This window comes from Castor canadensis, chromosome 6 (assembly GCF_047511655.1).
Source record: "Castor canadensis chromosome 6, mCasCan1.hap1v2, whole genome shotgun sequence".
Lineage (NCBI taxonomy): Eukaryota > Metazoa > Chordata > Mammalia > Rodentia > Castoridae > Castor > Castor canadensis.
The window spans coordinates 64,372,694-64,389,897 of NC_133391.1; the positions used below are offsets into that span (position 1 = coordinate 64,372,694).

General features: G+C 40.2%; 1 protein-coding gene and 1 long non-coding RNA gene across 2 annotated transcripts in view; one reads left to right on the top strand and one right to left on the bottom strand.

Moving 5' to 3' along the window:
• Positions 1–1,946, bottom strand: part of Aldh7a1 (aldehyde dehydrogenase 7 family member A1) — a 41,334-nt gene extending 39,388 nt beyond the window's left edge. The window contains exons 1-2 of the mRNA XM_020184963.2: positions 1,730–1,946; positions 330–383 (exon numbers count right to left, since the gene is read on the bottom strand). Coding sequence (XP_020040552.2) covers positions 330–383; positions 1,730–1,921 — 246 coding nt within the window. The 5' untranslated portion in view covers positions 1,922–1,946. The remainder of the gene's footprint in view (positions 1–329; positions 384–1,729) is intronic.
• Positions 1,947–2,049: 103 nt separating this feature from the next.
• On the top strand, positions 2,050–15,068 carry LOC141424120 (uncharacterized). Its single transcript, XR_012448990.1, has 3 exons — positions 2,050–2,116; positions 2,430–3,031; positions 13,160–15,068. It is a non-coding gene; the product is annotated as an uncharacterized lncRNA (long non-coding RNA).
• Positions 15,069–17,204: the final 2,136 nt, after the last annotated feature.

The window sequence follows — 17,204 nt, forward strand, 5'->3', positions numbered from 1 at the left end:
GAGATGGGGTCTTAATTGCTTTCTGTCTGGGCTGGCCTTGAACCATGATCCTTCTGATCTCAATTTCTCAGGCCCAGCCTGTCTTAGACATTCTTGATGTCACATGAAAAGATTGTTCATTTCATTTGTACATTTTCTTGTTTATCTTTTTGCAGTATTAGAGTTTGATCTCAAGGCTCCAAGCTTGCAAGGCAGGTGCTCTACCACTTGAACTACGCCTCCAGCTGCACTTGTACATTCATATTGCTCTTGGTCTGCCTAATTGGGTTTAGCCTCTAAAGAATACTTGCACAAACTCCCTATAAATAGCTTGAATTTTACAAACTTACCTGTCGGACTCTTGCTATTGGCTCATTATTGGCAGGACAATAGGTCGTAATAACCTTAAAAAAAAAGATATATTTAGAAGTCATAGCTCTTTTAAAAATTGAGAGAACTGACCAAATAAGAAAAATAGAGAAAAAAAAGAGAGATACAATGTCCAAGATAGGAACCTTTACATTAACTCTGATTTCTGACCCAAATATTAAGATCTACCCCTGCTGTTTGAGTACTAGGCATATACACAAAAGCCTTAATGTAACCTGTTACTTCAACTCCTTTTTCCCTAACAGACCAACCTGATGGGTTTTACTCATTCCTTTTCTCCCTTACTCTGCCCAGCCACTGGCTAGAAGATGGAATGGCCAAGTCCAGATAGCTCTGGGAATGGCTTAGATCCACACAACCCTGAGCGGTCTCTGGTGGATTAAAAAGGCAAAGTGCAGCTAAAAGGCCCTCGGGGGAGTGTATCTGCTCCGAGGACTATTGATTATAAGCACCGTGAACGACAGGGTGAGACACCAGAGTCTGGAAAACAAAATCACTGCACCTCCTGCAGCCACAGATAATGAGGAAGACACATTTCCTCTAACAAAACAGGTTCACCATATGACATTTGTTGACTATCACAAAACGTTCTCCTACAAAAACTGCCTTTTGTGTGCTTTTTTCAAAATAATTAGGGTGATAGCCGGGAGGGGGTCGAGGGGGAGAGAGGATGGAGTGATCTAACCAATGTACAATATAAATCTAATCAGAACTGTCAGTATTAATCCCCTCTATAACGAATATATCCTAATAAAAAAATTTTATACTAAAAAGAATTGATGTTTGCTGAACATCAATTAGGGTAATAGTAACTTTACCTTTGTATCGCATGCTATAAAACATTTTATTGAACAGTAAGTGGGTGCCAGACACGGTATTGAGGCTCTGGGCAATAAAGAAATGCTAAAAATCCTCCTCCTCGCACAAAAAGCCCACAAGACTTTAGCAAGTACGAACTGCAAAGAATTTTAGAAAAGAGAACCACCTAAAACTACACTGTTGAAGTTATTTACGGAGCAGATGACATTTTAAAAGGTACAATCAAGCTAAAATTTTAGATAAACTGCATAACAAAGCATGTGACGTGGCTCCCTGCAGATCCCAAAGACTGTGCCATAAGGTTTTAAGTATGCGTGGTAAGTTTAGCTCCCTACCAACTCTAAAATTACATCGATTCCTCGGAGCACACGAGGAGCTAAAACTCTTAAGGTGTTCTTTGTTTTTCAAAAGGCACTCTGCAGGACAGAACGTCTCCGGTGGAGCTTGCAAACTTCCCATCCTGTACAGCAGCGCGGGAGCCGGGTAGAGTGCGGGCCGCGGCCAGCAAACCCCCGCTGCAATGATTGCGGGCGCCGCCTACCTCTCCCCGGCCGCCCCAGCTTCCATTATACACGCCCTCGTTTTCCTCGCGGAGCCCCAGCTCTCTCAGCCACGCATACTGGGGCTGATTGATGAGCAGAGTGGACATGAGGGCGGCAGGCCGGTCCCGACGTCCTGGAAGTTTGCAGGTCTTCACAGCTTGCACGCAGCCAGCGCCTGCCCAGCGCCACATCCTGAGGCCGACACGTGATCTGCCTGCGCCCCGCGGACGCCGCAGAAGTACAGCCCCGCCCCCCGCCTAGGAGCGCCCATTGGGCAGACCCTGGCACGCCCCCAGCCACGCCCCCGGGCTTCCGGAGGGGGAGGGCCTTAAACACCCGCGGGGAATAATGGGGATGCTACTGGGAGGAGCTCGAGGGCTGCATCGGTGAGTTCTTTCTCAGCAAATACTGACTCTGAAGTAAAGCAGATCGGAACAGGGCGTCTCAAACTGCACGTGGTCACCCGGCCACAGTATTCAGTGCACACTACAATTCCGTTGGGTCTGGGCTGGGTTCTGAGAATCTTGGGCAGGGCTAAGGGGCTCTCAACTGATGATGACGTCACTGGTCCTTGAAGTAGCCCAAGGAGGTTTTTTGGTGGGGAAAGAAAGGTTGTTTACTTTTACTGCTTTAGTAAATTACAAATTAAGTTTCCTAATAAAAGGAAAATATTAAATTACTGCATTTCCTTCTGCTTAGATAGAAATGTTAGGGTGAAGGCACCTTAGGATTGGACCCCCCCCACCACCCACTGCAAGGACCACATCTAACCTCAAGGAAATGACAAGCTACCACCTCGCCAGAGGGCCCAAAGCTGAGCAACTTACCTACCTGATTACCACGTATCTCCTCTAGCTTCCCCTAGTGATGGTTGACTCCACTTGAAGAATTTCCCCGCCCAGCGGAGTTTCGCCTCCAGACCACTCCCCTGTATCTATTCCAAGTCTGTAAGCGGCTTGGGGCTCCCGCTCTCTTGCTCCGCAGGGATCCTTCCCAACAGTAAACCCTGTGCTGGCGTTTGAGCCGCCTCTCTGCCTCTCCCATGCCTCTTTCATTTCTAACAGTGCTGAAACCTGAGACGGGCGTGTAGGTTCTACTCCCAGCTCTCCACTGTCACAATCTGGAAAGCAGTGGACAACAACAGCTCTTCCGACCCTGAGTGGAGGCTAGTCTTCCTCCCCTGGCCCCGCTGTCTCTCTCCTTCACGGCTCTCCCACCCTTTCCTTTCCTTTCTATTACAGCTCCTCCAGAGACCATCTTCCATCGCTGGATTTCCACCCAACACCAGCTTTCAAATTTTGGTAAATTATCCCCTGCACCCTGGTTTCTCTCTAGTCCTACTATGGACGTCCTACTGTGGACTATGGAAGCTCCAGCCGGGCGAGAGACTCCCTTCATCCACCACTGGGTGGATCCACCTGCTGTTTTCTGGGGATGCCTGGAAGATATCCAGGTGCACCTACTTGTAGGCTATCAGTTGGCAGTGAGGATGCTCCACCTTCTTGTTCACCTGTCCCACTGGGTAGGGCCACTGTGGGCATTGCTCTCCACCTCTCAAGCTCAGTGTTAATCCCATGGGAATCGTCTCAGGTTCGAACCTTGGGTCCCACTGGAATTGTCCCACTGGAACCATATCGATTTTGAACCCACAATTTCCAATCCACAAAATGGGTCAAAAGTCATCCAAGCCCCCAAAGGACAGTCCATTGGCATGTCTTTTCCAAAACTTTCAGACTCTAGGGCTCACAAAGACCATTAAAGCCCAAATGGTTAATCTTTTTTACTGTAACATAATTTGGCCCTAGTATAAATTAGACAATGATAACTATTGGCCTAAACAGGGCACTTTTGATTTCCAGATTCAGTGTGAAAATTTTCTCCAGTTCTATGGCAGATAGTCTAAGGAAGAGAGGGAGGGTGGAGGGGAGGGTGTTAAGGGAGGGGGAGGGAGGAGAAATGACCCAAACATTGTATGCACATATGAATAAGAAAGAAAAAGAAATGGACAGGGAGAAAGGGAAAGACTTGTGCTCAAGTCACATTGTCACTTCTGTCAGCGTCCTGAGTGACTCACATGGTCCCAGGACTACAATCATAAAATCAATTGAAAATCTAAATGACATGTGGCTAATTATTGGAGGTAATTTTCCGTCTAGATCTGGTTTCCCACCTAAAACTAAGCCTCTAAGTCTGTCTAAACATTCTACTAACAGTTTTCTCCTTAAGTCTTGCTTTTGAGATGGGTGGTTTTCACATTGCAGACATGTCAAGACTGGGAAGAGGGATCAGGTCATTTCTGGGTCACTGCAGGTGGCAACCCTGGGCTGGCCTGTTCACTTTCCTGGCCAAGGCACTATGTGGTCAGGATTATGGACCCACATCCTCAGCCTCATTGTGCACACAGGCTGGAGGGACTAAAGACAAAATTTAAATTCTCTGTCTAAAATGCCCCATGTGTTTAAAATTAAAATTTCAGTTTTCTAGGTTATGGGATTAGCTAAAGGCAAAAGGACAGCCTTCCTGAGTTCTGCTATGGATTCAATGGAGCATTTAAATTTTTTTCATTAGTCCCCTTATCTAAAATTAAGTCTTGAGGGGCTAATTCAGTCTAACTTTTTCCATGCTTACTATCACCAGTTTCAATGGAGATGTAATCCTTTTTACCACAACAATCTGCCCTTTTCCCAGCCTGTCATACAAATTCTAGTTTAAAAACACATTTTTAGTATAAAATAAGAGAACAAACTTGTGCATCCCCTCATGCATCCTGTATCCTTTGTCCAGACAAGGTTATGGGATGCCAACACCACACCAAGACTAGGCTCCTTAAATGTACTTTAAAGACTTGGTTAATAACAAAACTACTGTAACTGAAGCTAAACTATTATTAGAGATTATTTAAAACACCCTCTGCAGGTAAATCTAAAGCATTCAATATCTACAAGTACACTTGGAATTAATGTAATTGTTTTCTGCATCATTGTGTGAATTTTATGTCTATCTATTGAATGATTAACTTATTAGAGACAAAAATCTGATAGCTATGGCAACAGTCTCATTGGAGATTGAGACTGACTCAAAACACTTTCCTAAAATTGACTCTTGCATCAGCTATCAAGCAGCCCAAAATAAGTCTTAAAAGAACAGAATGGTACACACTTCAATCCACTTCTAAAAATTAAAAAAATACCTGATCAATGTATTTGTGGCCACTTAGTTAATTTTTACATGTTCTTGAGCCCTCCAATCTATGCACATTTAAATTGACATTTATGACATGCCTAATTTAAAACTTTTTGTGTATGTATGTGTTTAAACATCTTTAGGATGATTCTTATTATAGAGTTAATATAAAAAATAAATAAATAAAAGGCTTCTGTTCTCTTCCCTCCCCCAACTCTTCTGCTGCCACTTTTAAGACAAACCAGTTTTTCAAAGTTTTATGCCAATCATGTCTAACTAGAATGCAGGCATTATTTTATTGATAGTAACCTTAATCTGTTTCATCCTGTGTAAGTACAATTTACATTCAGTTCTTTTATAATTAGATCTATTAACAAATGGTGTCTATAAATTACTTATTGTATAGAAAAACAGTTTAAGATTGCCTTTCTTCATGGGTCTATAAAGGATATAAAAAAGTATTAGAAATATTTTTGGGAAAAAGTTAAAGGAAATAAGAAAGTGCTACTAAATGAAAAGGGATTTTGCAAAAAGGTCTGTCCTAATGGAAGAGATAAGAACAAACTATCAGAAGGTTCAGAACATCACATATAAGTCCTAGTAGGTCTTAAAAGTATATAATAAATGGAACTTATAAAAGTTTAGGTATGTGATTAAGTTGACTATAAATCTGAGTTACCTAAAAGATTTTCTAGGGTCATGTTAAACTAGAACCTCTAGCAGATTCTCTATGTCCATAAAATAACAAGGCTATCTTAACATTTTTCTGCTCTAAGTAAGATCTGTAAAAAACTGTTGTAAGGAAAGATTTTATCAAAATAATTACTCATGTTTTCTGTTGATCTTGTCAAACCTTTAAATACTTAAAAAACTAAACATTAAATCAGAGTTCATTTAAGTTATCTGTTCATATAAAAGTCTCTTAAATGATCATCTTATATCTGTGTAATAGAACAACTGTTGTTTTGGATAATTCTGGCACAACTGGTACACTATAGATTTGTGACTAAAAGTATGTAGAGCTATATTTCTAGACTTTACCTAAATATTGTACAAACATTTGCAGAGTTAAAAGTGTGTCACCTTGCAGGTGCTGGAGGCTCATGCCTATAATCCTTGCAACTCATGAGGCAGAGATTAGGAGGATTACGGTTCAAAGCCAGCACAGGCAAATAGTTCATGAGACCCTATCTCGAAAATACCTATCCCCAAAAAATGACTGGTTGAGTGGCTCAAGGTGTAGGCCCTGAGTTCAAGCCCCAGTACCACAAAAAAAAAAAAAAAAGTCAGCTTATTATATATAAAATGACCAGCTAAAATGCTCTTATCCAAAAGCATTCCATCTAAACCTTTGGCATATAAAATGGTTAATGAAACTTTTGGCAGTTCTGCTGTTTGTAATCCGTAACATTGAGAAACAACCTGCCATTTGGGCAATTCTGCTATTTAAAACCTGGCCTATATATGTCTTAGCCAAATAAGTGGTAATGTATATATGAAATGTACTTGTACATTAGGAAGTGAGACTTTGGGATTATAGGCACTGTCCCCCTAACTTGTAAGCGATATAAAGTTTTGAAGTTTTGACTTTTGTCAGTGTTGTACACCTTTTATCTTACTAGCCAAAATTCTAAATTTTACTCTAAAAAAGAAAAAAAAAGCTAAACTAATATATGTATCTGACCTCTATGTAGCTGTGATACTGATTATTGCCAGTTCCTTTATAATGTATTTATACTCCCCAAATATATAAGCCTTCTAAAATGCAAAGCTTAAAAAACTTTACCAAGCAGGTATATTGTATCCATTTGTTCCTAACTGTAACAAGGAGCACTTAGTGTTGCTTCTTTAATGCTGTCAGTCAAAATGTTGTCTGCAATGAAAATAACTAGATGTTTGGACAATTCCTAAACTACTTTTAAGTATTTTAACCCTGGCTATTCTAAGTCTTGTCATTCCCAATCTGGATCCTTCTCTGGAGCACTTGCAGTCAAACTCCAAAAAATTATTCTAACAAGCACCTATTTTTCAATTGAGTCAGCCTTCTAAATATTTGCTTTTGTTGGCTTTTTGGAAAACTTTTAACTCTTGTCTGTTGACATTCTGCAGCACTTTTAAGTTGTTAGGATAAAAATCTATAGTACAGATAGAACTAAAAATGGATGCCAGGTAAGCCCAATTCTTCTAAACCTCTTTTGTTGCTTATAATTTAGCCAAATTGGTCTTAATTGGCACTGATTCTCACCTGCCTGGTCCTTCCCCCCCATGTTGAAAACATCTGGGAAAGCTATATTGGCACCGAGGGCCTCTCATTAACCATAATGGTTAATTGACAAAATCTTCGGAGGAGACTCTTCAGAGACAGTTTGGAGACAAGAGGGGAAAGCTGTCACAATCCAGATGACTCACCTGTCCCAGACCTCACAAAAGTTACTAAAGCCAAGAAGTTTTAAAGAAGTGATCTTACACAGGGCTACTAGACATTCAAGCTCTTGCAGGGACCTCTGATAGAAGACAAACTTGTATTTTAGACCAAGGCCTTCTACTTAAGTAAAGACAAATTATTTTTGCTGGCTATATACTTAGGACGCAGGACTCTGAGGCAAGGAAGCAACACTTTATTGTGCAGACACAGACTCAGTGGACTCGTGTCCAAAGCTGAGCCCCAAGAACAAAGGGGTCTCACCTTATGTACCTTTACAAGCAGGTTACAGAGGCAAAAGGCAAGGTTTAACTATGTATGTTACATGTAACTCTATTGGCTACTTCACCCCCAGTGTTATGTGACCTTCACATTTTAGATTTTTAAGTTTTAACTCTCTGCTATGTCATCCCTTCCCCCCTGCTACCTTATAAGAACCCAGGCCTGTTGGTTTCTCTTCTGGTCCTTCTCCCTGCTATATTATTCCCTCCTTTGATGTTCGAACCCACAAAGGGTCAAGGAGCATCATCTTGATTTAGGGGTTTGTATTTTCATAGCATCATTACACGGGCAGCTGTTTTCTCTCCATAGTAGCCTCTATAATGATCCTGATGGACAGCAATACCAGGGGAGCTAGGCAGGGTAACATCACACACGCTCCTAAGATAAGACCCACTGCCTTCTTTCCATGACAAATGTACCCTCTATTGTTTTTTTGTTTTTTACTCTGGGACTTCCAGTATCGCTTACCAGCAACCTTGTAAACCTAGGGAATATATGAGCCAATGTAACACCCAACCTGTTGGTGGGTGCATGATACAAAGTATGGCTGTGTGGAGGTCCCAACAATGGCTCTCCTGTAACATTCAGCACATGGGGGAACCTTGCAAGAGCCAACCCAAAAGGTAAGAGTCCAAGTGTGTAGAGGAGAACAGGGCTGCATCCCATATTTGAGCTTCCTCTGTGCATAGACTAGTCAACTTTTGGAGTGACTAAGCAAGGCTGTCATCCCCTTGCTTATGGTCCCCTGTTGTCTCCCGGGAAGCAGGGTCCTGCCTGGGAAGGGCACAGGCATTCTGAAGGGTGATCTTGCATGGTGAGGCTGGGTCAGGGGACACTCCCACTCAGGAGAGGCTGGCTTTACTCAGCTGTGGAGGATCCAGGGAACAATTTCTGCTATTTTAACTGTAATGGAGTAGACAAAATAACAACAAAAGGTCCCCTCTAATGGGATTTTAAGGGTTGGACATTTTATTCTTTTACCCCAACAGTATCTTTTGTTTTTGTTTTTTACTGAGTAGAATTACCATGGCAACAATATACTATCAGTATATACGTCCAAGAAAACTCACTTAAAAGTTAAAATTACCATCTTTAAGTATCAAAGGACATGTTTAGAGCCAGTAAAAGTAGTCATTTTGTCTCTAAGTAGAAGACCTTGTCTAAAAATGAGTTTGTGTCTGGAAGGGTTTTAACTCTAGATAGCCACACGTGTCTAAGAACCATTTCCTCAGTCCTCTCAGACTTGGTTATTTTTGAGAGGTCTGACACAAGTGATTCCATTTGAACTTTGACAACATTTCCCCTTTGTCTCCAAATTGCTTGTCTCTGAGCAGTCTCCTCTGAAGATCTGTCTCCCATTCAAGTACTAATCAGGCCTGACTCTGCTTAGCTTCTGAGACCAGAAAAGGTCGGGTGCATTCAGGTGGTATGGCCATAGACTGAAGATCTTTCTCTATTGGTCATTTTTTTCCCCTCATCTTGAGGATTTGCTGTTTCCTGGATTTTGTTTGTTTGGTTGGTTTTGGTCCCATCAGGGAGAAATATCAAGGAGATCAGTTGAGAGTCAGTACCAACTAGACACTTTTGGTCAAATTTAAGCAACAAAGAGACTGAAAAAGAGTGGCTCTTAGGCAGTGGGCTTCTAGAAAAGGACAATACATAACAAAATCCAACAAAAGCAGATGTCTAAAAAGCTAACCTGGTTGACACATAAGCACTTATTAGAGTCATTTTTTATGGACTTGATTGTAAATGCCCCAGGAGGATCAGAACTGTAATGACAAAAACTTAAAAGAGCCATGGTTAAAATTCTGATGGACAATTTAGCAACTAACAGAACAGTATATCAATACCATTAAGTTTTTTTTATTGTGTTTATCTAAATTTTGTATTTTAAAAGGCTTGATATATTTGAACAACATAAATATATTTAGTATATAGGAACCAGCAACAGCATCATAGCTCTATAGAGGTTATATATACATATTAGTTTAGTTGTTGTTCTTGAAGTAAAACCTTAGATTTTTCTCATCAGTTGGTGAGTGAGAACAGGGTCAGTAAACACAAATAGCCCAGTAACAGACACATATAGGGTACCAACTGCATTAGAATCACCTAAGACAACAGTTGTTTACCCATGAGGTCATTTAGAAAATTTTACATAAACCAACTTTTAAATGAACTTTTATTTAGTTATGACTCAGTTACCTTAATAGTCAAAACTCTGACAAAAATCACCAGAGGAAACCCCAGCAGCTCAGCAACTAAGAGAAAGGATGGACAAATGGGACTGCGTAAAATTAAAAAGCTCCTGCACAACAAAAGAAATGGTCTCTAAACTGAAGAGACCACCCACACACTGGGAGAACATATTTGCCAGCTATACATCAGACAAAGGACTGATAACCAGAATATACAGGGAACTTAAGAAACTAAACTCTCCCAAAATCAATGAACCAATAAAGAAATGGGCAACTGAACTAAACAGAACTTTCTCAAAAGAAGAAATTCAAATGGCCAAAAAACACATGAAAAAATGCTCACCATCTCTAGCCATAAAAGAAATGCAAATCAAAACCACACTAAGATTCCACCTCACCCCTGTTAGAATAGCCATCATCAAAAACACCACCAACAGGTGTTGGTGAGGATGTGGGGAAAAAGGAACCCTTGTACACTGCTGGTGGGAATGCAAGCTAGTGCAACCACTCTGGAAAAAAAAATTTGGAGGCTTCTTAAAAATCTAAACATAGATCTGCCATATGGTCCAGCAATCCCACTCCTGGGGATATACCCAAAGGAATGCAACACAGGTTACTCTAGAGGCACCTGCACACCCATGTTTATTGCAGCACTATTCACAATAGCCAAGTTATGGAAACAACCAAGATGCCCCACTACTGATGAATGGATCAAGAAAATGTGGTATTTATACACAATGGAATTTTACTCAGCCATGAAGAAGAATAAAATCTTATTCACAAGTAAATGGATGGAACTGGAAAAAATCATTCTAAGCGAAGTTAGCCAGGCTCAGAAGACCAAAACTCATATGTTCTCCCTCATATGTGGACTTTAGATCTAGGGCAAATACAGCAATGTTGTTGGACTTGGGTCACACGCTAAGGGGAGGGCACATGCAGGAGGTATGGGGATAGATAGGAAACCCAAAACATGAAAGTGTTTGATGTCCCCACTGCAGAGGAACAATTCAGAAACCTTAAAGTGACAGAGGTCAACATGAGAAGGTGATCAGGAACCAGCGTAAAGATCAGTTAGGGATGAATCAACTTGGGTTGTAACACATTTGTACATGGAAGCAATGCTAGGAATCTCTATAGCTATCCTGAACTCAACTAGCAAAAACACCTTGTCTTTCTTATTATGCTTATGTCTTCTCTTCAACAAAATTAGAGACAAGGGCAGAACAGGTTCTGCGTGGAAGGTGGGGGGGGACATGGATGACGATAGTGGGTAAGAAATGACCCAAACAATGTGTGCACATGTGAATAAATGAATTTTTAAAAAATCACCAGAGAACACAGGTAAATATTTATGGGGACTAAGTGTGGCCAAGAATCATGGCTCCGATGTTGATAAGGGTTCACATCCCAGATTGTTGTCATTAACAGATGGCTCAGGACATATAACAGGATCCCATCAACCTGTAGTACCCCCCTAAAATAACAGGCCAAAAATTTCCTCCACCTGACATGTGGAAGGAGTAGGACTAACATCTCCACTCTGTTGACTCCAATAAAAACTGGAGGTTTTTACCTCCAGTGTAGTGCTCCTTTTTGAGTTTTTATTTCTTTATCCTATCTGGAGAGTGCACTTTGGCTTTGTTTTTTGTTTGTTTGTTTGTTTTTGCTTTACATAAGTAAATCTGTCTCAATCCTTGCATCAGTGCAGCAGCATTCCCTGTGCTCAGCTGCCTCTTGCCTCTCTGTTTTAATAAACACTTATTGTTTTGATAAATTTGTGGATTAACCTGTAGCACCAAAAATTCCTGACAGTTATCTTGACAAAACAAAAGCCATTTTTAAGTTTTTTTGTAAATGTCATCAAGAACAATATTTTTAAGATCGATTTGTTGTTATGAGCTTAGAGAATTAAGTTTTAGTTTATCATCAGTATTAAATTTTGATCTTACAAAACCTTTAATGTAACTGGATTTTAGTCAACTCAATCACTTACATAAACATCTATAATCTCCATCTTTTTATGACAACTTACTCTGTACCTTTATGACAACTTATTTTGTATCTTCTGGGGGAGCTTGCCTTTATCCTTTTTTTTTTTTTATTATTTAAAAGTATTTTTTAACCTTTTATTTTTAAAAACCATATCATTAATACCATATATATATATATATATATATATATGTATGTTACTTGTTGAAAATAACTCATAAAACCTTTTAACTTAGAACTTTATATTTGCATGAGAAAAAAAAACAGAAAGAAAGCAACCTTAAAATTATTTTTTGTATAAAAACAATTTATAGAAAGCCCATTTGTTAATAGGCCCATGTATTATAAGCAAGAATTAAATTCCAGATTTTATTTATGACAGAATGAAATAGGCTAGGGTCATTTTTTAACTACCCAAATTTCAAGAGTCCTGCTGCAGGCTGTGGCGCCCCCTCCCCTTTTCTTTCTTTCTTTTTTTCCCCCTCTGGTCTGAGCCAGAGTGTTAACCCCTGAATGCCTGCATCCTACTGAGACCTGATTGAAATAAGTTTGAAAACTGGTTTTCTTAAAAGTAGCAGTAGAACAGAGTAGTAATTTTTACATTTACTTTATAGTAAGAACCATCCTCAAGATGTTTACATATTCATATGTAAAAAGCTTAATCAGATTATAACAGAGATCTCTAAAATAAACACCCTGGTTTTTTGTTACCTTGAATATCACATTAACCTTATAACAGCAGTTTAAGAACCATTTTGAAGATGCTTACATACACACACACACACACACACACAAAAGTTTATAAATTAAGCATGCCAGAAAAAAAATTACCTTAAGTGTGCATAAGATGAGCTGGAATTCCAGGAGCAAATTAAATTTTGCCCAATGCTTTAAACAAATTCACAAACACACACACACACACAATTAGAGTGCACTCTCAGGAAACAAACTTTTAAATTACACGCAGTGGGCTATCTGGTGTATCATGTTCTCTTGTGAGTCTCCCTCTTTGGAACTGAATTTTTGTTATCCATGCCTTAACCTCAGTTGTGGCTATTTCCTGGGAAAAGCTCAACATCCCTAATTCCTGGAAGCATCTCACATACCCTCATCCCACTCCCTAAACCTGAGAGACCCAGTTTTACCCAGGATTATTTGGGGATCTCTGGGAAATGATCATGATCAGTGTCCCCTTCTGCCTCCTGAGGCAGGCCTGAATTTGAGCTACAGTTTTTACCAGTCTGATGAGCAGTGCTCCCCTCCCCTTGCTGGTTCCTGCACCTCACCAGTTTTGTTGTGCACCCAAGGCCTTCACCCAGACTCACTAGGAGTTCAACTTCCTCCTCCAGATCAAACTATCCATTGGCGCCTGGCAGGATCTTCTACCAGTGGTCCAGGGGACACATCCCAGCGACAAGGAAGGTGAAAAAAATCACAGTCTCTGCAATCCCGGACAAGCCCCCAAGAAATGTTATAGGAAACTTGAACAGAGACACAGGAACCTGAGGCAAGGAAGCAACACTTTATTGTGCTGGCACAGACTCAGTGGACTCGTATCAAAAGGCTGAACCCCAAGAACAAAGGGGGTCTCACCTTACGTACTCTTGCAAGCAGGTTACAGAGGCAAAAGGCAAGGTTTAACCATGTATGTTACATGTAACTCTACTGGCTATTTCACTCCCAATGCTATGTGACCTTCACATTTTAGATTTTTAAGTTTTATCTCTCTGCTATGCCATCCCTTCTCCAGTGCTACTTTATCAGAACACAGGCCTGTTTCTCTCCTGGTCCTCCTCTGCTACATTGACTCTTCCATGCCTTCTTCATTTCTAACAAGAAGGATATCTACCTGCCTCGGTATATTCTTACTTTTGAAGGTCTAAGGTAGTTTTGATCAATTTGCTTCATTTTCCATGTCTGCTATCTTCCAGCAATCTCCTTTTTACTCACCCCCTTACCACACAGTAACTGTGTTTGCTCTATGTAAGAGAAATACCAGAATTATTGGTATGTGAGTTGAAAATATGCACTCTCAGAAGTTAAATTAGTAAGTGCCTCAGTGAATCCCAGCTTCCTTTTTCAGTGTATTTCTCACTGCTTGCCTGGTGGCTTTCCACCCTGCCACCAAGTGTTTCTACCCTTGACATTTTCTGTACCTGTGCAGCCCCTCCTTCCACTTCTGCATTCACACTTCACCTTTATCTGGCCCAGCCTTTAGCATGTGTGATTTCAACAAACACACATGTCGAGCTCCTATGAGAAACTGAAGTTCTACAGATACACAAATGATGCTTCTTTTGGAAGTGTTATATTCCCTGTGAGGGCAAAAATCAACCATCTCTGACATCCATGCATGCCTCACAGTTCTCAGCATTGAGTCACAATCACAAATGAATGAACAAATGAACCTGTGTAGACACCTTTTAGGGAGGAGCATCTAGCATTGGCAATCTCCATCTACAACCAGTTACTATCTTCCATCTACCCCAGGACTCAGGTGTTCATTTTCCTAAAATTAACTCTCACACATTTTAACTGATTTCTCATCACTTTCTATCACTCGGCAAGATTCTTTGTACAAGTATCCCAAAACCACACCTTTCATTCTCCTCCCCTTCATTTAATTCAACAAAATGAAAAGACATTTACAAATGCACAGCATTTTAAGAGCAGTACATAATGCCCTCAAGGAATAACAGCTTCCTTCTCTTCACTGAGTCAGGGACTAAAGTTCAAGACTCTAAACCAGTACTGGGTGGACAGGATCCATCAGCAGTCCACCTTGAGAACTGGGACTAGATCTCTCTTTCACCTCCTTTATTTGAAACTCACCTTGAGGAAGACTAGCAAAGGGAAATAACCCAGCATGGTACTAGACATTCCAGCACAGATCCTGAGCCATCCCTAGAGCAATAAATCTCTAAGTTGTCAAGATAGTATCCAAAAGAAGCGCCTTTGGGTCTGCCTTGCTTGTTAAAAAAGGCCTGCCCCCAATTTGACCTCCCAGGCCAACTCCTCTTACTTAGGACCTCATTAATATTGGTCACATCTCAAACATACAATAAAAGGCCAAGAATTAGCATAAGCACATGTACAGAGTACCCCTTGTTATATGATAAGGCTGTATTAAGTACACCTGCCAGCCACCCTAACCCCTCCCTAAGGACTGCCCAAGTTTTTTTATAAGTCTTATAAATTGGGCTTACACAAAGAAATCAGTGTTTCTGTGCCACCTGGTAGAGCCCACTGCTTCCCTTACAATGCTTTCCTCTTTTTCTTCTCTTTCAATAAAGTTTTGCTATTGTTTTGCAATATGTGTCTCTGTCCAGTTCTGTTCGGGAGACATAAGAGCTCAGAATCTTCCGGACTACTGTCTTCTTAAAGCACTCAGCCAGGTGACAACATGGCCCTGCCCAACAGGAGTTCCGGGAAAATCAGAAACATTGAACGTTTTGTCCCGTTTTGGTGCTAGGGATTGAACCCAAGGCCTTATGCCTGCTAAACACAAACTCTACCACTGAGCTACAGCCTAAGTACCAGGAACAATTTTGATAGGCATAGCAGTAAGAGATGAATGAATAAATTAATCATAAGTGAACACACTGGAAACTGCAGAGCCCTGTGTAAATGTAAAGGAACTGACTGAACTTGGGCACTTTCAACCAGTTCTGTTTTTAAAGTGACTGAGTTTGCAAATGGCCAGTGGGCTTTTCTGGTATCACAGGGTGGTGATTAAGAATAGGTACAAATGACTTCTACTTAGGATGTCCTCAATGAATGCTAGCAGTCTTCCTTTTTCAAAGACAGAAGACTGGGTGACCTGAACAGACCAGCTTGACCTCCAGCAACATTAAGTTAGTGGAATCACCACCACCCAGATACCATTTTGGTTTCAAAAACTCAGAACCTGATTTGACAATACATTGGTAAGTGACACTTTTTCTGGAAAACCCCCTACTAATCAGGATCTCAAAAAATGATGCTTACAATCAGAATATTATTATTTAACAGGGAAAATTATCTTCTGAGAAAACTAAGTACTCACATCCTCTACATTCTCTCCAGGAGAAAAAGTTCCTATCTGGTTCATTTATGTTACCTAATTTTAAGAATTTTTATGGTAAGTTTACATAAACTACAGTAACCAAAAAAGTGTTATATTGGTATAAAGATAGACACAAAGATTAACGAAAGAGAAGCAGGGTGTGGGGTAGTTCAGTGAGTAGAGCTTAGCATATGTAAGGTCCTGTGTTCAATTCCCAGCACTGCAAAAATTAATAAATAAATAAAATAAATGGAACAGAATACAGACCAAGAAATAGGCCCTCATATATCTGATCAATTTTTAATGAAGATGTCAAGGAAATTCAATGAGGAAAGAGTAGTTCTTTTCAATAACTTGTGGTATATTAATTGGATATTCATGTGCCAAAAAAAAAAAAAACTTAGACTTTTGCAACTAAACACAATGAACTCCCCTCTTGGTAAGTACAAAGTCCATAGCACAATAAGGAGATAGGGCATAGAGGGTTATTATTTAGTTAAGCAAGGGAAGCACTGGAATTAATTTGCAAAGCAGTGTTCTCCTCAAATGAAACAAGCTAGGGCTTTTGTTGAACAAACATACATACTTATGTAGGGAACCCTCATCATCTCGTGTAGAGGTAGGCATATCCCTGAGCATGCTCACTTCAAGGTCATAATCACATGTTCAAAAAGGATATGAGCACTAACAAAAGAATTTTATAATGAGCAAAGTTTACTTCAGGTCTTGGTGATTTGGGATGGTTTGTGTAACTTTCTTCTAAAGGCCTTAGCTAAAATAAGACAAACAACTTTGAAGACATATTACTAGTCCTCTAAAGGGACAGCACCTTTTCCCCTGTAAGTATAGGGGCCGATCCCTGAAAGCACCTGTGTCACATAGTGGCTAACACTCTTACTTTATACCATATACAATAATTAATTCAAAACAGACCTAAAGGTAGGATCTAAAACTTCTGGAGAAAAGCCTATGAAAAATCTTTGTTTTGGGAGACTGTGTTATGCATTATAAGATGTTTAGGTACATCCCTGGGCTCAACCTTCTAGATGTCAGTAGCAATTAAAAAATATAACAGGATTTGTAACAATTAAAAATATAACAGGAGCCTGGCACCAATGGCTTGCACCTGTAATCCTAGGTACTTGGGAGGCTGAGATTGGGAGGACTGGAGTTTGAACCAGCCCAAGCAAATAGTTCAAGAGACCCCATCTCCAAAATAACCAGAGCAAAATGGACTGAAAGTATGGCTCAAGTGGTAGAGCACCTGTTTTGCAAGTGCAAAGCCCTGAATTCAAACCCCAAGCCCATAAAAAATTACCATACATATATATGTATTACCTATGTATGTA